The 24,196-nt window shown below is 38.5% G+C and overlaps 1 protein-coding gene across 3 annotated transcripts; it reads right to left on the bottom strand.

Annotated features, from left to right (window-relative positions):
- Positions 1-9,379: 9,379 nt before the first annotated feature.
- retreg1 (reticulophagy regulator 1) lies at positions 9,380-22,597 on the bottom strand. Of its 3 annotated transcripts, XM_017471000.3 has the most exons (9): positions 22,402-22,597; positions 21,364-21,470; positions 20,880-20,910; positions 12,155-12,281; positions 11,858-11,942; positions 11,301-11,423; positions 11,115-11,185; positions 10,906-11,029; positions 9,380-10,119 (listed from the first exon to the last, which is right to left on the bottom strand). In XM_017471000.3, the coding sequence occupies exons 1-9, from the start codon at positions 22,548-22,550 to the stop codon at positions 9,686-9,688; spliced, it is 1,251 nt and encodes a 416-aa protein (XP_017326489.1). In that variant the 5' UTR covers positions 22,551-22,597; the 3' UTR covers positions 9,380-9,685. The 3 variants fall into 3 exon arrangements, with proteins under 3 accessions (XP_017326489.1, XP_017326492.1, XP_017326491.1); XM_017471003.3 differs by lacking the exon at positions 21,364-21,470 and having other exon boundaries at positions 22,402-22,516; XM_017471002.3 differs by lacking the exons at positions 20,880-20,910; positions 21,364-21,470; positions 22,402-22,597 and adding an exon at positions 16,270-16,470.
- Between the last annotated feature and the right edge of the window lie 1,599 nt (positions 22,598-24,196).

Genomic DNA, 24,196 nt, shown 5'->3' with positions numbered 1-24,196 from the left:
AGGAGGTCCATGATCATTAAAAATCAGAAAGGCATGGCATATGGTAGGGGGTTGCTTCAATCCTCAGTGGGATTGGTCCACAAAACAAACTCAGCAACCAATCCAGGTGCTGTAACATTACCTGGCAATGCTGAAGGTACATAAAAATAATAGAAGAAAGTCCACTTTGATGAATTGGCTGTTGTTTAGACATGCCACGTGTTGTTACTCTCTAAACTCATGAATTGGGGCTCTAATAAAGATATATTACATGGTCAAATCTTCTTTGTGTAGATTATTATAAGCCCAGTCCTTCTTCCAGGAGTGCCTTGCCTTGTGTGACAATCTGGACCACTTCTGTATGTTGGAACTTCACAAAAATGATAGATAAGTTAATTTCAAAAGTACTAGTTAACTATTATTGTAGCAAAAGCAGTATGTTAGTTGTGATTAGGTAATCATTCACATGAATTTATGTTACACTGAGTCAACAGCACTGTATGAAGATACAAGCCGTTAAATACAACATGTAAACCATTTATTTTGTGGGTTTCACGACTTGTCCCATGGAGGCGGTTCCTTGTTGTACTTCTTTTTGGGTATCATTTTATGCCATTGAAGTATTTTTTAACGCTATCACATTTTGTTGCATAATAGCTCATAGTTAAGATTGTGTGTTTCTTGTTTTATCTGTATCTATTACATTTTTTTTAGCTTGAAGTATCCATACAATAGAAGGATATAAAGAAGTGGAAGAAAACAGAAGAACACAAAGAAAACTCATATGGACTTGGGGAGAACATGAGAAACTCCACACAGAAAGAAAGAGAAGCTCAGGATCGATCCGGGAACTACACTCTTGAGAAAATAAATAAATAAACGGGCCAGTCCCAAAATGGCAAAATATTAAGCTTTTAGTGGTCTAAACAACAAATTATTGGTTGTGAAATTAGCAAGAATTAAACAAATAGATGAAGCAACTTAGTATGGGATTACAATAGTATAGGTAACTTAGCTTTTCCTATTGATTTCCTATTGACTCCAAAAATTTAAATTATCATGATTTTACCTTTTCATACAAGAAGGATATATATAGTAAATGAGTTTCCCTGTTACTAAACAAGTAAATAGTGGCACAGGAGGTCTCAGGAGTGCATGTGTTTCATTCTTGCTAATTTTATGGCCTATGATTTGTTGTTGAGACCATTAAAATCTTAATATTTTTCCATTTTGGGCTTGACCCCTTTTTTTTCGCCCAGGAGTATACACACTACATGCTGCACCATCACACGTTTTTTTTTTTTTCCAAATTAAATAATAATCTCTTACAGCAAACCAAATGTTGCTTTATGTAAAAATTGACAAAAGCAAACTAATGCATATGCTGTACGAAGTTTGAGCTTTCATTGCTTTTTATAGGCAGTTCACTGTTACTGATATACAGCCTGCAATACAGTGTCTTATTTCAGTCTACCTACAAATCTTTTTTTTTTAATCAACATACTGTATATCACATAGGAATACTTCACAAGACAAGAAGTTAAACATTAAAATGTGACACTGTAGACCTAGAAGACACGTGGAGATGCTTGTTTAGAGCAGTAGTAACTCATTTTTCTATCTTGTGGGAGGACTCTTTACATAGTATTTTGCTGAACATTCATCATCTGTCATCATCTGTTGCCAGTTGGATCAGCTGCTCTGCAATCCTGTATATAATTACGTTTAAAAATGTGCAGAAAACAGGTGTTTTGTCCTGAATGCAAACCTACAATCCAGCCTGGAAGCAGTCAAGTGCAGATAGATAATGTAGACTTATAATTATAACACAACTCACAAAATGAAATGCCAAAGATTCTCAGAGCTGTGAAACATCTGGAACCAAAGAAGACTTGAAGACTAATAAAACATTTCTGCATCATTCATCTCTTGGCTGCTGAACATGTTGTTCGATTTGTCTAAAGAAATATTACCATCTACCATGAAATGCCTACGCTAAATATTTTTTCATAGATGCAGTTATGAAAAAATATAGAACTGTTTAAAGTACAACACGGAAACAAACGCAAATGAAAGTTGGTAGACAGGGCCGCAGCAGCTGTTTTTGAAATGTGAGGGGGGATTCTGCTGTCGGGAACTAACTCGTGCCCCCACATCAGCACCCCACCACACTGGGGAGACAAACCCACACCAACATTAATTCTCACAAGGATAAAATTAATCAACGTACCAACCTTAAGAATCTACCATTCTTCAAATAAACATGGACAACTTTCTTTCAGTGTCTCCCTGAATTTATAAATGTAACTTATAACAACTAGCTTAGCCTACAAAACTACACAAGAGTCCGACTGTTTATTAAGTCAAGCTAGGTTTGTGTGATGTAACTATACTAGTAGCAATGAAGTAAGTGCACATCCAGTGGAATTCTTTATTTATACATTCTTTGATACGTAATATTACATTTACATTTGTATATTTCGTTTAGTAGATGTTATCTGTTATGTGCAGTATTTGTCAGTGGAGCTACTATAAGAATTTCAATATGCAGTTATGCATGTGTCAGCTGTGCAAATGACAAATAAAAGATTTTGAGTTTATTTGTTTGTTAATCTTTATTAATCTTCTTGAATATAATTTCACCTATTCTACAATTTTACACTTAGATCAGTAGACAGCGAGTGAGTGTTCAGATTCGTGGTTATATTTTTAGCTGTGTCAGGAAAAGTAATCTCTGAGTTGAGATATGAGCAGATATGAATTATTTGAGCCAATTCAGCCAGTCTACAATATCCAGTGCTATTGGTCATTTTAATAGAAATGCCAATTAAAAATGCCATTGCCTTGGTGGTAAAACACCAGAACGTATAAAACAGTAGGAAAATTTTATTCAATAAGTTAAGAACTCATTATGTCTCATTACAAAGACATGCACTCAATACAGGTCACTATGGCACTTATTATTATTATTATTTTTTTTATCTCAGGTGAATATTCTGTGAAACCAAACTCTTATTGTTGTGTCCTAGAAGATTTCTGAAAAGAGTCTTTAAAATACTGATGGATTCCTGTGTAAAGTCTGAGGCAGGAGCAGTGGGTCAAAAATGCTCCAAGTAATATAACTTGGCTTCTGTGGACTCCCTTGCAATATGTTTGTGGCATGTCTGTTTTTAATTTGTAAGGTTGGAGGTAATAACTCCATAAAAACTGGTCTGTAATGCCATAGCCCCTTAAAAAAACACACATTCCATTGACTACAAAACAGTATACTTTTTCCCAGATGGATTCAGCATAACTCCTCTTGTTATTTAGTCATCATCATTATAAGAGTCATCATTATTCCTTTTCTCCCAATGATGAAAAATGAAAGGAATGAACAATACAAGGATTGAAATGAAAAATACAAAGGAATGAAAAGTACAGAGAAACTACTACTACTACTACTACCACTACCACCACTACTACTACTACTACCACTACCATTACCACCACTACTACCACTACCACTACTACTACCACTACCACTACCACCACTACTACTACCACTACTACTACTACTACCACTACCACCACTACTACTACCACTACCACTACTACTACCATTACCACCACTACTACTACCACCACTACTACTACTACTACCACTACTACTACCACTACTACTACTACTACCACTACCATTACCACTACTATTACTACTACTACTACTACCACTACTACTACTACCACTACTACTACCACTGCTACTACTACCACTACCTCCACTACTACTACTACTACTACTACCACCACTTCTACTACCATTACTACTACCAGTACCACCACTACTACTACCAGTACTACTACTAATACTACTACCACTACTACTACCACCAATACTACCACCACTACTACTACCACTACTACTACCTCCACTACTACCACCAATACTACCGCTACTACTACCACTACCACTACTACTACTACCACTACTACTACTACTACCACTACTACTACTACTACCACTACCACTACTACTACTACTACCACTACTACCACTACTACCACCACTACTACTACCACTACTACTACCACTACTACTACTACTACCACTACTACTACCACTACTACTACCCCTACCTCCACTACTACTACTACTACCAGTACTACTACTACTACTACCACTACCACTACTACTACTACTACTACTACCACCACTACTACTACCAGTACTACTACTAATACCACTACCACTACTACTACTACTACCACTACCACTATTACTACCACCAATACTACCACTACTACTACTACTACCACTACTATTACTACTACTACTACTACTACTACTACTACTACTACCACTACTACTACTACTTCTACTACTAGCAAAATAATACTAGCATAATAAAAGAGAAATAAAGTATGAAAATAGGATGTGTAAAAAAAATAGAAGAATAAAAATCAAAACATATGTTTCAGTGGTCAAATTTGGATAGAGATATCAATTTTCAAGATATGGTAAAAAGGATTATTTTAAGGATTTGATATCTTTCTTGAGTATTTGTGAGTTTTTTAGTAATCATGTGTCCAATGAGGTAACCAGATTCGCCATCCACCCAGCATGGTCAATTTACACAGGGAGGGTGTTTCAGCAACTGATGAAAGCAGCAGTATGAACCCAGGTCTAGAAGTCTGTGCAATAGTTGTTGTATCTTCTACAGAGCGGGAAGAGGAAATCAGACATAGAGGAGGAAAATAGTAACACAAGTGATGAAGCCAGGTTTTTTTTTTTTTTTTTTTTGCCTGGGCATCCTGTCCCAGTGGGCTGCCAGCAGATGAGTTGTTCTCAGAGAGGCAGGTCATGGGTGAACCCACCTAGGGGGATTTTGTGAAAGGCAGAAAGAGTCGCATAATCTCATGTCGCCCTGATGGTTGACAAACAATAGCTAATAAAGACAGTGTTCTCTGGGTGGCCCAGCAAGTGGCAACTTATGAGAACTGACAAGACAAGCTCTGGGGCTTGATGGAACACATTCAATTCTAGGTTCCCCTGTGGCACCACACTACCCCCAGGCCTGTGAAGTAGGCATTCTGTTACGAATTGCTTGCATGGCCAGCAAGCCAGTGCATGGGCTCTATTCACTGAGACAAGCACAGGTTTTAGTCCATAAGATGTGGGGTCCAGTTCTAGACTTATAACCAACTATGCACCCCTTTAGACCCTGATAGGACAAGATCATACCTAATAATCTATCTATCTATCTTTCTTTCTCTTTCTTTCTCTCTCTCCCCATATAACTTGACCGTGGCATGACTGTAGAACACACAGTGCATTGAAGCTTGCTGCGTATGGGGCTACGTAACCACAGACTAGTCAGAGTGCCCATGCTGACATTTGCTCACTGCCAAAAGTGCCTACAGTGGGCACGTGAGCATCAGAACTGGACTGTGGACCAATGGAAGAAGGTGGCCTGGTCTGATGAATCACATTTTCTTTTACATCATGTGGACGGCAGGGTGCGTGTGCATCGCTTACCCGGGGAAGAGATGGCACCAGGATGCACTTTGGGAAGAAGGCAAGCTGGTGGAGGAAGTGTGATGCTCTGGGTAGTGTTCTACTGGGAAACCTTGGGTCTTGGCATTCATGTGGATGTTACTTTGATACGTACCACCTACCTAAACATTGTTGCAGTCCAAGTACACTCCATCATGGCAACGGTTTTCCCTAATAGCAGTGGCCTCTTTTAGCAGAATAATGTGCACTGCCACACTGCAACAATTGTTCAGGAATGGTTTGAGGAACATGACAAAGAGTTCAAGGTGTATACTTGACCTCTAAATTCCCCAGAACTCAATCCAATCGAGCTTCTGTGGGACAAACAAGTCCAATCCATGGAAGCCCCACGTCACAATTTACAGGACTTAAATGATCTGCTGCTAACGTCTTGGTGCCAGATACCACAGCACACCTTCGTCTTGTGGAGTCCATGCCTTGATGGGTCAGAGTTGTTTTGGTGGTACAATGGGGATCTACACAATATTAGGCAGGTGGTTTTAACGTTATGGCCGATTGGTGTAGTTTCACTTGCTCAAATGCCAATTTTTGCAGTGAGATTTTCAGATAAGCATTCAATGAGGACCCATTAACTCTTTAAAAAAAAATTAACTTTGAGGAATTGTGTAGAATTTCACAGATAGGATAACTACGTTCTATCAACATATTCAAGATTAAATATGCAACAATCTGCCTTATTGATGGTTTAATCATACGTGTGTGTCTCTGTCTGCCGTTTTACACACTAAACTCAGAAATCTGGAATCGCAATCTGAGCAGGCCTGTGTTGAATCTGTGTGGCATATGGTGTGTTGTTGCTGCAGTTTTGGCCTTAGGCCAGTTACCGCACCACATTGCAAATCTCATTTAGCAAAGAGATGTGATGGTTTCGGGCCCAGTAAAAGCAACTCCTACTGTGTCTGAAGCAACAGTTTGGAGTTTAGAGGATCAGCAATGGCAGCAGGTTTTCCTAAGAGCCTCCTCAAGCCTCAATAATTGATTCAGTGTGTTGTGTGGCTCTGACACTCACTGATATGCTACACAGTAGCCAAAGATAAACTAAGGAAAGGAAAACTTCTATTGTAAAATAAATAAATAAATAAATAAAATAAATAATAATAATAATAATAATAATAATAATAAAATAAGTTGTTAATCACATATATTGATATTGGTTGTTTAAAGTTGTATACTATCGAGTAACCTAAACATTGTTTTTATTGGTCATTTAGTTTAACAGACAAAAAAAAACAAACAAACAAAAAAAAACATTGCTTTCAAGCTCATGAGATAATAGATAACCAGGAAACCATTCCAACTAGATACATAATCGGACCTCAATAACCACTACTCTAAAAGTTAACTGAAACTATACCACATGCACTTTAATAGGAATAATAATAATACATACTAAATAATACTTTAACAATACATACTAAAGGTAAAAAAAATTATGTAAAGAGATGTACCCTTGGTGATTCCAATTAAAACATGTTATTTCTGAGAGTGTATACACTCTAAAGTACACAATATTTTGCAAATAGGTCATCAACTTTAATTAACAAGTCAGTGTTTCAGTGTTCATGAACATATGATTGAGGAATATAGTCATACAAGAATGGATTGTCTCTACAATCAGGTGTAGTCTAAATTCATTCATCAGTAACCGCTTTATCCACTTAGCATCATGGCGAACACAGGCCAATCCCATGCATATTGACTGTACGGTTCGAATGTGCCCTGGATTGGACATCAGTACATCGCAGGGCACACATTCACACCCAAGGCATAGTGAACCCACCTACAAGCACGTTTCTGTGAGCTGAGAGGAAACCAGAGACCTTGACCTGTGAAGCTGCATCACTGTGCCAATCATGTTAATAATTTAACATCAATGTTTCACTGCCCATGCATTATGTCTTAACAGAATGACATCTCAGTTACTAAGATATATGAATAATAAGGGGGGGGGGGGGGGGGGGGGGGGGGGGGAATCAAGTTTAGTAAAGTAGATACAGCGTACAGTTGTAAGTCAGTTGCACCCAGAAGCTTATATTGCCCCCTGTCTGCCAAACAGCAGAAGAGCAAGTTAGGAAAACATCTCCTTAGTGAATTAGATTAAAAAACAAATTCATTCATTCATTTTTATTTTTTTTAAGCTGCTCCGTTTTCATAATCTTTCAGTTTGGTTGTATCCTGCAAACATACCCAGAGCACAAGCAAGACACAGCTGACTTTAAATCTTCATATTTTAATCACATTTTTAAGATTATTTACATACAACTATATGTTTATGTTCTTTCATTCTGACACACAATTCACACAAGCATATAAGGCAATCATATGTATGTGAAGTAATCTATCAGGAGAGAAGAAAGGAATAAATAGTACATTCTTATGCATTTGGAATCACACTGACATTGAAACAAATCATTTTTTTGGATAATGTTCATAATAATCACATTAGAAAAGCCCATAGAGTCATTGAGTTACTAGAAGAGTTTAGGTTGCTTACATTATTTCATAGTACATAGTACATTTAGAAAGTGGTGTTAGATAGACATAAAGTACCCTTACAGAATAATGACCTATAGAACCCTCCGTGCGGTGGATATAAAGAGAAGACAAATAGGCCCAAATGTCATTTCTATTTGGAACAAAATGCAACCAAATCATTTTTTTTTAAATTGTCCATAATTGTCGAAATAAAACTGGAACAGAAGATGTAGCAGGAACACACCTACACATTCATGCAGTTGTCTAATCAGCTAATCATGTGACAGCAGTGCAGTGCACAAAAAAATCATGCAGATGCTGCCACATGACTGGCTGGTTAGATAACTGCATGAATGTGCAGGTGTTACTAATATATATATATATATATATATATATATATATATACACACACACACACACACATACATACACACACACACATACACACACACACATACATACACACACTGTAGATAGATAGAGAGATAGATAGAGAGATAGATAGATAGATAGATAGATAGATAGGTAGATAGATAGATGTGGGCAAATAGTTTTTTTTTTTTTTTTTTTAACTCAAATGAGTTCAGCTCATTGTCAGCGTGCTCTGATGCCTAGTCGCATGGCTCTATAAATAAGGTGCAAATACAAATAAAAGGGTTATTCATGCAAAGTCTTGTATTGAGACATCCAGGTCCAAAACGATGCTTAATAAAAAAAAAAAAAATAAAAAAAAAAATACAAAGCCTAAAAAAAACAAAATAGGCAACATAACTATCTGCTTGAGTTACAGATGAATAAAATTTTTTGGTTACATTATAGTTATTCATGTGGAACCCCTACTGATTTTGTGAGAGGCCTTGTCTCTTTGGCCGTGTATATTATCAGGAAAGAAGGCGCTGAGAGGAGATGATCTGCACATCACTCACTAACTTTAATAACAAGTTCGTTTGGCAGCTACATAAAGAGAATCGCCCTCTAATAACTGAATCTATCCTCTGTTAACTTGGCACCCCATATAAAAAGAAATGAAATCATTTCTCAGGTTGAACTGGTTTATGCCGTGAAAAATTATTTATGTTGGTGTTTTGGTTTTTGAGATATTATAGTATTAGGTCTGAGAGTGATGTCACTGTGAATTGAATGTGTAATATATAAACAAAATCAAGCAAAAACGGTTTGTATAGTACAAACATTTGACACTAATCTGTTTAGATACTGATTTGGTTTGAGTTGACTGGGGTTTAATGTATCGCAACGTCACTCTTGGGCGAAGTTTTACATTGAAATATAGCCATTATAATTTCTCAAAAACAAAAAAAGCACAAACAAATGTTTTAGATCACAAATGACAACAAATGATAAATGACAAAAGTTTTTATAGAATTTATTTTAAAATGGGGACCAGGTCTGAAACCACTTTAAGTTGGGTAAATGAAGAAGATATCAAAGAAACCGAAAATATCGAACCCTCATTCCCACCTTTGTACGTCACTGTACAGGAAGCATCCTTCCTCTATGTATTTGGAATTTACTGCAAGGTGGTTTAATTGAAACATTAACATTTAATAAAAAAAAAAAACAACAATGATGGAATACCGCCATTAATCTGGACCTTCCCCAGTCTCTAGGACTGTTTTCTATTCACGCTTCTGCCCCATTGCAAACATTATGTCATTACTGGTGCCCAAGCAGTTTGGAGAAAAAGCCAGCATTTTTGGCATCTTTGGACTGAGGCTCACCACTTGCTTTCTCCAGACCCAGCTCGCCCTCCAGATGTTCAAGCTCAGACTGGTCCAGCAGCTCAAAGTCCTCAGCCTCGCTGTCTGTATTCTCAGCAATCGCTGACTCCAGCCGCTCTTGTATGGCAGCAGTGACTGCGGCTGTGATGGCATTCTCGGCCGTCCTCTGTAGAAGTCCCAAAGCTTGAGTCACTGCAGCCTCATCCCCCACACCAGTCCCTCGAGCTTCTCTGTGCTGGGAGATAGACGCGGTGGGAAGGCCGATACTCAAGTCCTCATCATCCCCGTTAGTCCCTACGCCATTATCCAGGGAAGGAAATTCAGTTAGGCCACCGGAGAACACCTCCTCCTCGCTGCGACGATCTAAATCTAAATAAGAGGAAAGCAGAAAATTTCCTTTACAAGTGCAAGATCGAGTTCATCAAGTACCAGTTCTGCCATGCCCTATAGGTCTCACCCCGCATTCACACTTCGGTCTGGGATTAGCGCAAGTGGACATTCTTTTGTTTTAGACAAAACCACCTATTTGACCATAAATCTAAAAATAAATGTATTTTTAAATACACTAAAAATAGATGCATTTCCACAAATCAAACAGTTCCCTGTAAATAAATAAAAACAAAAACAAACGGAAACTGCTTATAAAAAACTGATTTTGTTCAGTGCTGGATACTTCCAGTAATTAGGCAGCATGGCGAATTTCACTGGCTGGTTCTGCGACTAGGAACAAGTATCTGGAACCAAAAACATGGGTTGTTTCACAGTGTGGGAAAAACAAGTGTACCACCATTTACATGTAGTTAAACTCAACTTTTTCCACATCGCTCACCCTGTCCACTTGCCACTAATATTAATTCTACCATCTGTCTTGATAGATCATAGTCCACATGAGTGACCTAGCAAAGTATTTTAGTGGACCGAAAAAGATCTTATTTACAGCAAGAAACTAAACAATAATGGATAAGAATGAAAAGACAACAACGGACACCGTTCAGTCATGTTAGTTGCTTATCCAGACCTTTGTAAGCAAGGAATTTTATTTAACTGTAACAGCATGTTGGCGTGGTGCCGTGTGTGTGAAAAGGTGTGAACACACAATCAAGGCGCAACTCGATATAAATTGATATAACAGACTGAAAGGACAGACAAGCTCACCCTCTGAGTTCTCTGTCTGAGGTGTGTGTCCTTCTGATAAGTTAAAGGTGCCGTTATCGGTCCACGTTACTTCAGAGACTTCGGTGTCTGATACAGATAGCTCCCGACACACCATGGAGTCCAGCTAAAACAAAGCGTCCGCATTAGTTCCCCTCTCAATTCATATTCAAAAGGTTGCCAAAAAGGAAAGTAAATAAAAGTCTGCCCACCTTAGGGAACATCGAGGACAGATCGGCTTCAATGCTTTCTTTCTCAGCCTCTGCTTGGAGCAATCTCTTTTCTGGGTTAAAGAAAGACAAGTAATTGCAATTATCATTTGCAGTCATCTGTTACTATGAATTAAGATAAATCTGTTGTCCATGTTGTGGTTAATCAGATAAAACAAACATGATTACCATGATTCTCTTTAATCTTTTGCAGGAAGTGCCCCACTCCAAAGTTCACTTTCTGCAGAATTGGTTCCAGCCACATCCCAAACTCATGTGACGACACTATAGGCCACAGGAAAATGCCTAGCACTGAGGCAAATAGATGAACAGCACATTAATGCACATAACAGTCTGCAAGGACCTGGAGAAACCGTGTTGTCATGGTACGTTTCCGACGTCAGCCATGTCTTATCTGTAAAATTGCTATTCAAATATGATGCTCAACTTCATCACTACCAGAAGGTTTTTGCAATACATCACATAGCTCAATCAACCGTCTACAGCAGTAGTCACCAATTCTCTTCCTTGAGATCTACCTTCCTGCAGGTTTGATCTCCAACCAAAATCTAACACACCTGTTTTAGTTGATCAAGAACGTCTTAAGGAAATGATTAGACAGGTCAGCTGGGCATGATTACGGTTGGAGTTAAAGTCTTCAGGAAGATAGATCTCCAGGAACAGGGTTGATGACCACTGATCTGCAGTATACTCCAATAATCAGTGAGTAAATCTGATGCACTTACCTATAATATATGAAACAACAACTCCTGGAATGTACTTGCCCAGTATGGCCAGGAAAAAACACAAGCTGCATACCAGAAGACAAAACTGCAACCAGAAACAAATGCACGATTCAAATACTATATAACTACTGCATAGCATAAACATGGCTGACCCTGCGCTCTGTCCCCATTTTCCTAACATGCTGGAACAAGTATATGAAGAAAAGAATTTCACTGTGCATATGTATATGTGATCAATAAAGACTCATTAATCATTATCATTATATGAAACGGTCAATATTAGCCATATGCCATCACCTTCCCCGGATTCTGCTGTTTGAAAGAAGACGTCTCCTCAAGGAACAGCTTGATGCTCAGCCAGCAGTCTGTAAGCTGAGCTTCGGCTCCAGACCTGCTCTCCTGACCCGAGTCCACTAGCTCCCAGCTGCATCAGAAAAAACGGTGCATGAATTAATAGTCTCATTCCAAAAACAGAGCAACAAGCAAACCTGGTCCCAAAACAGTACAGGTCATTAGTGTCACGCTAATTCACAACTTACAGCAGTATAATTGAATTAGTGACTCACTTAACATTCTCAGAAGCTGCAAGTATACATATCTGTATTTGGAGGCCTTTTCTTTTTTTTTTTTTTTTTTTAATAAAATCGCACTACTTAATAAGAAGTAGTTTCTTGTTCTTTTTCATTCAACTTCTTTTCTCTATAAGGCACGGTTGCTGTAGTTTAACTACCTTCACAGTAGCTCCTCATTAACTGGATTCATGGAATTCCTTCCTTGCTAATACTGATCATTAATATGTCTCTTTAAAACATGCTATGATGCATGTCTCTGGTTGAAAGATTTAGGGCTTCACATATAAGATGGACATAACCCTTTCCTGACAATATGATGTTTTCTATCTACCTTTGAGACACTACTGGGGGCAACAAATGAACTTTAAACTTTCCTTGTGAGTATATTATAGAGTGTGTGTGTGTGTGTGTGTGTGTGTGTGTGTGTGTGTGTGTGTGTGTGTGGGTGTGTGTGTGTGTGTGTGTGTGTGTGTGTGTGTGTGTAGAAATCACATGTCATTCCACCATCAAGTGATTTCACCTCTTACATCTTCAAGAGCACTTCGCTTACACAACAGATTAAGTTATTTTGATACCTCTACATTTATTACTATCTACTACTACTACTATCTATCTGCGTTATCAGAATGGGGAAAAATGTGACGTCAGGGACTTTGATAATGGCATGGTTGTTGGTGCCAACAGGCTGGTTTGTGTAGTTAACAAACTATTGATCTCCTAGACTCCACAACAGTCTCTAGAGTTTATACAGATGGTGCAAAAAAAAAAAAATAATAATAATAATAATAAAAATAATAATAATAATAATAAGTGTGTGGCAGTTCTGTGGGTGGAAACCACTTGCTGATGTGAGTGGTCACACAGGAGAATGGCCAGACTGGTTCCAGTTGATATGAAGTGTACTGTAACTCAAATAACCATGCTTTATAACTGTGATGAGCAGAAAAGCATCTCAGAATGCATGTCTAACCTTCTGCTACAACAACAGAAGACTACATCAGGTTTCTCTCCTGTCAGTCAAGAACAACAATCTGAGGCGACACTAGAAACAGGCTCAATAAAACTAGGCATTTTAAGATTGGAAAAAGACCAGGTGATGTTTTCCAATCTTCTAAAGGCTACAAAGCACAAGTCCTCTCATCTGGTTCCATGAACATTACAATGAGTTCAGTGAACTTCAATGGCCTCTCCACTCACCAGATCTCAGAACAGAACACCTTTTGGGCTGTGGTAGAACATGAGATTTGCACCATGAATCTGACCAAATATGTGATGCAATCATGCCTGGCTAATATTAGTATGGTGTACTTAATAAAGTGGCTGATGTAGGTATAAACAGTCAGGTCCATAAGTATTTGGACAGTGGCACAATTTTCGTCATTTTGCCTCTGTATACCACCACAATGGATTCGAAATGAAGCCATCAAGGTGTGATTGAAGTGTAGACTTTCAGCTTTAATTCAAGAGGTTTGACAAAAATATGACATCAACTTTTAATTATAGCCTTTTTTTTTTTTTTTTTTTTTTACAGATTTCTTCCATTTTCGCAGGCTCAAAAGTAATTGGACAATTGACTGATAAGCAGTTTCATAGCCAGGTGTGGCCGGTTCCCTCATTATCATTTACATGACAAATTAAGCAGATAAAAGGTCTGGAGTTGATTCCAATCCAATCGATTTGCATTTGGTAGCTGTTGATGGGAACTCATTAACCATCATTAGGCTGGAAACAAACAAAACAGACCTATCAGAGAGATGGCAAAAACTTTAGGAGTGGCCAAATCAACTATATGGTACATTCTTAAAAAGAAGGAATGCACTGGCGAGCTCAGCAACACCGAAAGGCTCGGAAAACCACAGACGACTAAAGTGGATGATCACAAAATTCTTTACTGGTTGAAGAAAAACCCCTTCACAACATCTAGCCAAGTCAAGAACACTCTGGAGGAGGTACGTGTATCATTGTCAAATTCTAGTATCTGATTCACCATGCTGTTACTGCCTGCCATTGAGCTGGAGATGCACTTTCTGGTGGATTATTTTGTGAAGTGAAAAGCAAGAAAGAAGCCAATTATTTAAAATAAGATCACCTTTTGCACATCACCAAGACCAGTAAAAACTCATAACGGATGTGTAATGTAGCAATACATAGTAAGGTGGGAAAGAGGGCTTAGGATTTAACAATCCATCCCTGCTGCTATGCTATGACAGTGTGATATTTTAAACTATACATGTTTTTAACCCCTTCAGCTCCCAGAACCCTTTGGCAAGTTGAGATATTCCTTACCCTTCTAACTACATACCATTATCTATAAGTTTTAGTGTAGTTCATGATGCCTAGTAGCTATGGTTTCAGAGGAATATAATAATAAGTGGTTATAAAAATGCTGAGATGAAGCCTTCAATGTGTGCCAAAATGAGGATTGTAGAGGCCTTGGTGAAGTTTTTCACAAAAAAAAAGAACACACAAGGAAATGTGTGCATTCTGTGCGCTGAAATAGAGATGTATGCACTGAATGCTTCACTTTCCTCTCGCTCATCACAGGATTCCTTGGCAGGAGCACAATATCTATTAGGGGAAATCATGTCCTTTATCATGCTGTGACTCAGCCTCAACAAAGATATCGCAACGACTGCCCTCCAGAAGCACTAATGATAACACTAGCCCATGCAAACGCATTCTCTCACATGTGGTGTTATGAGACACTTCCACAAAAGGTCACCCACCTGTCACCTATCGCGTTCCATGCAGGAACATCAAATGGACGCAATTTTCTAGGAAATTGATCACATGGGGTGAAATGCCATGTGTGACCGTGACGCAATGTGGCTCATATTAGCATTTCACCATCTACAGGGAGGCTAAAGCAACACAACATTAGCTCTGGTGGCAGAGAAGATGGCTTGCCCAACACAAGGCAGGCTGGGTGGGTGGCCAAGGTTCATTGAGGTGTGATTCCCACATGATCCAAAGCGGCTTGTAAAAGCGTTAGCGGGCGTCATGTTTCAGTACAAGGAAATGGCAGTTGGAGAAAGCCGGCTGTCCTCTTCTGCCACGTGCTGATTTATAATCAACACACTGCAAAATATATATACACATCACACAAACCACTTCAACCGTTCCACGTTAAACCATCTCCATTAGAACTTTCAATTTAGCCTGCTTAAATCTGACAACCGTTGACCCACGAGACTAAAATACAAGCAGCAGTTTGTTTTGTCTCCTATACTAATCTTTACATCAACATTGAAAGCAACACGTCTGAGAATCTAACAAGCCTAGTGACAAGAGGCAAAAATAGCCTGAAAGCAACAGCTGACCAATGTGAAGAATGGCAGTGAAGCCTCCTGGCTTCATGGGACTTGAAAAATTCGTGGTAACTAAACTCTAAACTAAACTAATCTCGACTGCCAGTCATTCCATGACAGGTATGTCATGGAGAAAGCATGGTCTCTTGTTGATATGTTGAAGCTTTCTATAAGATGTGAAGAATGTAATAAAGTACAAAGTACAAAGGGCTAATAAAAAAACGTGTTGTCATTTGAAATAGAATTAAAACAGTTAAGACTTGTGAGTAAGTTACTATAGAAACAATTAAGTATACATTGTTAGATTACTTAGATTAAGTGGCACATCCTGTGGCACAAACCTGTGTGCACTACTGTCAGAGCCATGCTGTTATTAAAAAAAAAAAAAAAAAACTAATAAGTTCTTGATCTTCCACATACATTTGACTTGACCAACTTCACCCCTCATATTTACCTTTCTCGTTCCTCCTTAATTATATTTGTACACCCTTTTCCCCATAAACCAATGACAGCTTTTTTTTTTTTTTTTTACCTTAACCCTGATCCAAGATTTTCCTCCACCATCTCTCAGACTTTGACCATCAAGTTGCGTAGAAAATGTTCTGAGCTCCAATCTTTGAGTACGAACACAAACTAAGTTCAATGTTCAGGGCTCTATGACCCGCTAGGATACTTTACATGCCACTGCAAGCCACAGCTGCCACTGTTTATGTGGTGCAAGACCCCAGCTCCACTATGTCTTCCAGGCTGATCTAAAAATACCACAGCCACACAACATTCCGTAACCATGAGCCAGAGGAAGACGTGCTGGTTATCATGCAACGTACACACACCTAACATGGACCCCATATAAGATGTATGAGAAAAATGTATCACATGCCACTTTATGTGTTGTGTTGCTTATGTGTGTCACATATTATATTTAGAGTATTACACCATTCCTATAAATTACATGAGTTATTTTAGTTTGCATTTTAAAGGGATACATAGTTACTACAATAGCACAGGAGAATAAATATCCATTTTATATGTTCCATCTCCAAAAAAATCTACAATGAGTCATGCCATGGAATAGATGACCGGATCATAAAGCAAAAGAACCACCTTCATTATTTTAACCAACGTGATATAAGCTACCCATATCAATCTGATGACTCCAGTGATCATGAGCAAGCAGTTTTTAGCTATTACACACTGCTCGTTCAGCCTACCACAAATCAAGACCTATGTTATACTGGCACACCCCTTACTAAATAGTATTCTTGTTTCTGATTGGTGGAATTGGTGGGCAGCTGCAGTAAGGTTAGTAGCGTAGTGCAAGCAGTCCTTAAAGCAAAGAAATGGCAGCGTCATCCGAACCATCACACATGCCACATGCTGAGAGACAGCAGGGTAAATACAGGTCTCAAATTTCACAACACTACTGTTTCTAGAACAAAAAAAACACTATTAGTACTGAATGAATGTTTCTGATAACAGGGTGTCAGACTTCTTATATTCTCATACAGTGATTCTCAAATGTTTTGTAGCTTTAATTATAAAATTGCACATTCCACAGATCCCCCCCGTGCAAATGTACCTCATGAACATTGTTTACAAAAATATTTGTCTATGATTGTTTTTTTTTTATACATAGAGCTTTCAATACCTAAACTTTCCAGTCACATAAAATATAAATATATAAATATAATAACTTTGAAAATGGTGAGTTTTCCAGTGATTTCCATCACTGTACCAAAATGAAAAGTTCATTAGACATGAGGATGTTCCATTGAACCAGACCATTTTGTTTTTATTTTATACCAGTGCAACTGTAAAACTTAGTTAAAATAAGAAATACTTAATATGAATCTTTATGAGGTAGATAGATATAATATTTAATTACACTAACCCTTACAAAACCTTGCGTGAGTGTAAATAAAAAAAAATGCAATCTTGTGCTAAAGACTCAAATCACCTTTGTTTAAATTTATAATTGGGTTACCGGATGTCCACGGTTTGAGCTGTCCCCAGAAATGTCCCTAATTTTTGCTGTGTATTCAAAACCCTTGCAGCAGAGGTTTCCGGTTATTGTGTCAAATGTTATTGTGTTGTGATGTTGGCCAACAGAGGGGGATGCTCGTTATAGCAGTTAAAAAGCCAGCCGGATCACATTCAATGTAAGTCAAATAATTTGAGATACTTACTACCTAAATGGCCTTATACTGTTATAAGTTACAATATCTGCTGAATAAGGTTATGAAATGGACGAATTTTCGTAAGCTTTTTATAGCTAGCTAACTATACTGGCTTAAGACCGTGTAATAAGCTACATTAGATATTATTATAATAGTAATATAATAGTGATCATCTGTCTTCTAATAAGAAAATGTCATAATTGTAAAATAGCTTAACCCTTTTCAGCTTTTTTACTTAGTGTGGACTAAGCCTATTCATAATCATCTCACTTTTCAATCTCTGTCTCGCTTTTGTCACTTTTTTTGATGATCTTTTATCCAATGTGGTACCTTCTTCAAAGAAGTATGCAGATTAGGTTGGTGCAAGTATTATGTAGTTGTCTCAATCATCTTTTGTCTATGTTTTTTTTTTATTTGGCTGCTGTCTATTCTGCTTTTATTCCAGCCAGACCTCCAGGACCCTGAGCATCTCCAGGACTCCTGAATCCACCTACACACCTGTATCATCAGTCCGTCCATCCAACCACCCATTTTCCAGACCACTTGTCCTTCACAGCGTTGCAGAGGAACCTGGAGCCTATCGCAGGGAACTCTGTGCACAAGGCGGGGAACACCCTGGACGGGGTCCCAACCCATCACAGGGCACAATCTCACACACGGTTCCACGCTACATATAATCTGGATATGCCAGTCAACCTACAAAGCATGTCTCTGGACTGGGGGAGGAGTCCCCGGAGGAAACCCCAAAGCACGGAGAGAACATGCAAACTCCGTGCACACAGGACAGAAGCAGGATTCACACCCCCAACCCAGGAGGTGCAATGTGAACATGCTAATCACGAAGCCACAGTGCCCCCACATCTGTATCAACACCTGTATCAGTGTTTCTGCAATATAGAATTTTTTTTTTGACCAAACATCTTCAACCTGGTCTCATCAGTCCTAAGGATATTGTTCCAGAACTTTTATGGTTTGTTCAGATGCAGTTTTGCAAACGTAACTCATGCAGCCATATTCTTTTTGGAAAGAAGGGTCTTTTCCTAGCCATCCTTCCATTAAAGCCATACTTGTTCTGTCTTTTTCTGGGATGCCCACTCCTGTGAGGACTGGCAACTGTCTTGACGATTGTCCATTTGTGAACAATCCTTCTCGCTGTAGAATGGCAAATTTCAAATTATTTGGAGATGGCCTTATAACCCTTCCCAGATTGATGAACAGCAACAATTGCTTCTCTGAGGTCCTGGCTGATATCCTTTCGTACTGGCATGATGTATACACACACCCGAGTGTTCCTCAACACCAAACTGCCAAACGTTCAGCTTTTATAGTCACAGGTAGTCACACTTCCTGAAGAATCTTGAGCGTTTCATTTGTAACACCTGGCTGATAATTATTCTCTTAAAGATTGTGGAAATAGGAAATGTACTTATGTTTTCCCACCTGGTTTATAAATGTCGGTTTACTTTTCGGGGGGAAATTAATACATATTGAAATCTGCTGTGTTTTTTGTAGGCCGGAGGTTATAGATTTGTTTATAAAAGTTGGTGCGAACCACACAATTGTTATTTAGGACCTGATAAATAAAAATGTAGAATTGAAGGAGATTGTACTTTCACTTTTCTATAAGGACCAGTCATTTTAACTTTTTTTTCCCTCTTACTTTCAAATTAACATTTAAGATGGATGATGTTGGCCAAAAGAAAACATGTATGTTATTATATGTATACAGTTATACGTGTGTGTCATGAGAAATCACAGACATAATAATATGTGGATGCTTTAAAAATACCATGGTAACCTATCAAAAACAAATTCTTGTTTTGAACTTGTGAGCAATCACGCGTGTAGGATGCAATTAGGGGTACTGGGTTTTGGGAGGGAAGAAGACAACTATTTGGAGTGATGACAACATTTAGGGCCTGACTGAGATCAACAGTGACCTGCAAATACAGCAGGAAGGGTGAAGCAACACAGCAGCTGTAGTGAAGGCTCAGCTTTAACAAGGCCTGTCCCAAATAAACACTGTGCTGAGGATTAGTGCACTGGCATCCCTCTGACTGTTGTACAATGGTACTATTGGGCTTGTTTTTATTGTGAATTCATAAACAATTACAGGGCAAGAGTGGTCAGAGTGAAGGCCCAGGCAACAGGATCATACATAATGAGGAACTGAAGGCTGACCATTATCAGCATTGGATAAATTCATCAAGCCTCCTTTTAATCAAATATCCTAATTAAGTTGTGTGTCCTTTTAGACCTAACAAACAAACAAATAACTGCAAAAGTAGGGTAAAAAAAAAAAAAAAACAGTCCTGCACACATCCCTGGTTTACACCAATTATGAACTTAAATGATGTAGCAAATGTTGAGGAAATTAATGAATAAAGAAAGACCTTTCTTTTAGGATTTTCATTTATGTCACCCCAATCTGGGATTTAAAATCAAGATTCAGGTATGTATATTTGTAGCACTAAACAGATACAAATAGTGGCACTGCAGCATAGACTGTGAATTTTGTCTTCTTTATTTGATGTTATATTAAAGAAAGAACCATCTTTGCTTTATACCATTTTTACATGTGATTATATAGAATTAATAAAACTGAAGCATCAGAGCATCAGTGCATCATTTCTTTGAAAGGTATTCATGCAGATATCATGATATACAGAAAACTGTGATGTTCGGTTGTGCGGTTATCAGGTGTTTTCCAAGGATCTTACTGGAAATAAACCCAGCAGCCATAACAGCACCATCACACTTATATGTATAATGTCATTAGTTCACATGACTGACCTTATGGCTTGCTGCATATTACCAACAATGCATTATGAGGTGATGAAGTGCCATCTACTGGTTAGTCATTTAGTTGCATATGTCAAACATAGACCAGAAAAACCGGAAAGGTAATGCAGTGGAAACGAAAACATCGCTAATTTTACAGTACTGCATGAAACTTTAAACATACCTGCCTGTCATACTTCGCCATAAACTGGATCCTAATAGGGAATGGATAAAAAAGAAAAAAGTTAGGTACAGTCTGTCAATACCATGTCATCAGTATGTACACAAATGAAATTTCTTAAATAAATATAATGAATACAGAAGCACTGAATATTTTGTCATCATCGCACAGTGCTTGCATTCAATCCATAATAAACTAATGGTTATTCAGGTTAGCCTTTCCATCCAAAGATGAGGTTAGCACTTTTAACTGGATGCATCATGGATGGATCATACCTTAGTCATATTGTAATCATATAATAGTACTAAATGCACTAATTGCTCTGAGGCGTCTTACTTATAGCGTGTTGGTCAGGCAATAATGCTGCCCTTATCTTATATGGCGGCACTGATGCATATTTATATATGTAGGCTAATTATTACACGTTAGACATTAAAGTATTCTCTATCAGTGACATACAGTGACTGTATTAAATGGTGATCCACACCTCTTGACTTGGAAAGTGCCATGTCCCTCAGCAACTGTACCAGCAGCAATAGAAGCAGACACAAGCAGAGAAGACAAACCACTCGGAATGGACTAAAGGACACAAACCTGAATATAGGGGAAAAACAAACACCGTTTTTTTTTTCCCTAGTTTACTCCTTAGGTGGAGACAACGCTCCAAGTGAAACCAAAATTTAACGCATTTAATGCATGTCACTGCTTTTAAAATAATGCACATTCTAGCTGAAAGGTCTAAACCCCTTTAAGGTATGAAATGTTGGATATACTTTGTGCTCGTTTGCCCTGTTCTACTCAGGACTTGGCCGAAGTGAATAATCTCCAGCGTTTTTAAATCCAGGCCACAGCTTACTTACATGGAGAAATGGCCTGTGCAAGGTATTTGTATAAATCCAAATGGGGAACCACTCACCAGGTTTGTTTCATTAAACATATTCAATTGAAGCTCCTTTTGAATATGAAATATTAATTTTATATATATATATATATATATATATATATATATATATATATATATATATATATATATATATATGAATTATAGAAAGCTTCCTCTGATCTACACTTATTTTAAGTACAAACACCATAAAGAAGATGCAATGGGGGGGGAATTATTCTACAAGTCACGTGATCAATCATTCATGACAGCTCTGCTTCCTAGAGTAAAAAAAAATCGCTTTTCAATGGAAATGCATGACATCTAAATATGACATGAATGCATTATCTAAACTTAGCAGGTTCTGTTCAAGCCCTGTAGCATGACTTGGGAAGACTGCAGCCACAGACAGGCCTAAATGTAGGGTTAACGCATAGATCTATAAGACTAGACACACACATAAATATGAAGTATTAGTAAGCATGCACGTGAAATCAGTATTTCACACATACTTTGTAATTTATTTATTTTTTTGCGCAAAAGCCAGACATATAGACATTTAAGTCTCACGTGGGAGAATTTTATTTGTATTTTATATTAAAAAAAACAAACAAAAAAAAAAAACAGCTGCGTCACGGCTCTCACCAGAAAACGACGTTCGTCGCTGCAAAGGTGGCGCAAGTCTTCACCGGCCTTTTCCAGTTCATCAGCGTTTTTCGGCAGCATGCCGGCGGCGGGGTGATTGATGAGGGCCGCCGGGTTCCTGTAGCCTCCTGCTTCTCTCTCTCCGCCATCGCGCTCCCTGACTGAGCTCGCGCTCCTCCCAGCGAGCGCGTGCACTCAGCGACAGCTGCTCGCGGCTTTGTTGTTGTTCTGCCGCTGACGTCATTCGGAGACTGTCACGCTTGCTCCTGGGATCCCACTCCTAGTCGTCCAGCAGGCTCTACCTGCCGTTGATTATGTTCCTCAGCAAATAGTATCAGGCGTAATTATGACTGTTATTCAGCCTCTACTCCTTGTACGCGCTCTTACATTAAAAACTTTTAAATGTAATCCTTTCAAATTAAAAATGTTACCTCATACACATGAACACCAAACGTGTGTCAAAAAGGATGGCATGTTCATAATACACCCTGGAAGGGGTGCCATTCCATTGCAGGACACCATGTACAGTACATACATTTGTTTCTGTAAATATATTTCCAATGAGGCTATTCACATGAAATTTTCACCAGACATCAGTATTAACTCAAGAAATCTGGAAATATAAAGAATTCACAACATTAAAGTCCATAAATAAAGTTATGTGCAATGAAGAAGAATGACACGGGGGAAAAGTATTGAACACGCTAAGAAAAAGCAGTTGTCTAAGGCAAGGTAAGGCAAGGAACCAGCTGAAATCCGTCAGTAATTATACCTCCTATCTGTGGAAATTAATATCAGCTGGGTTAGTAAATTGATGGTCTATAAAAAGGCTTTTCGTTACCAAGGTGTCACACAAGAAACATCTCATGATGGGTAAAAGCAAAGAGCTCTCCCAAGACCTTCACAACCTTATTGAATTGGTGTTCAATGGATTCTGAATCCTGAAGTAAGCACTATTTGGGCCGTTATCCGCAAGTGGAAGCAACATCACTCGGTCATCAACCGGCCATGCACAGGAGATCCTTGCAAGATTTCTGACCAGGGAGTCAGAAGAATAGTCGGAAGAGTAGACCAAGAGCCAAGGACCACTCGGAAAGAGCTCCAGAAACACTTGGAGGCAGCAAGTGCCATCGTCACAGAGAAAACAATAGGCAATGCACTCCACTGCTCACGCTCACCCTGCAAGACTCCATTACTAAAGAAAAGGCATGTCGAAGCTCGTTTACAGTTTGCTACAACTCATTTGGACAAGCCTATGAAATACTGCGAGAGTGTATTCTGGTCAGACGAGAGCAAAATTGAACTTTTTGGCTGTCATACTACACACCATGTTTGGAGAAGAAATGGCACTGCACATCATCCTAAAAACACTATACCAACAGTGAAGTTTGGAGGTGGAAGCATCATGGTGTGAGGCTGTTTTTCATCACATGGTACTGGCAGACTTCATATAATTGAAGGGATGATGAATGGATCCCTTTACCGGGGGATTCTTGAGAAGATTCTGCTGCCATCCACCAGGATGATGAAGATGAGACGTGGGTGGACCTTCCAGCAAGACAACGATCCAAAGCACACAGCAAAGGAAACTCTCAACTGGTTTCAGAAAGAAAAAAAATCAAGGTGTTAGAATGGCCCAGTCAATCAGCTGACTCGAATCCAATTGAACAAGATTTAAAGACAATATGTTTAGAAGAACGGGCCAAAAATCACACCTGAATACTGCGGACCATTAATGTCTTCATACAGGAAGTGTCTTGAAGCCGTCATTACAAACAAAGGCTTCTCCACTAAG

Source organism: Ictalurus punctatus, chromosome 7, assembly GCF_001660625.3.
Source record: "Ictalurus punctatus breed USDA103 chromosome 7, Coco_2.0, whole genome shotgun sequence".
NCBI lineage: Eukaryota > Metazoa > Chordata > Actinopteri > Siluriformes > Ictaluridae > Ictalurus > Ictalurus punctatus.
The sequence above is the reverse complement of the archived record's forward strand: the minus strand, read 5'-3'. Positions and strand labels throughout refer to the sequence as shown.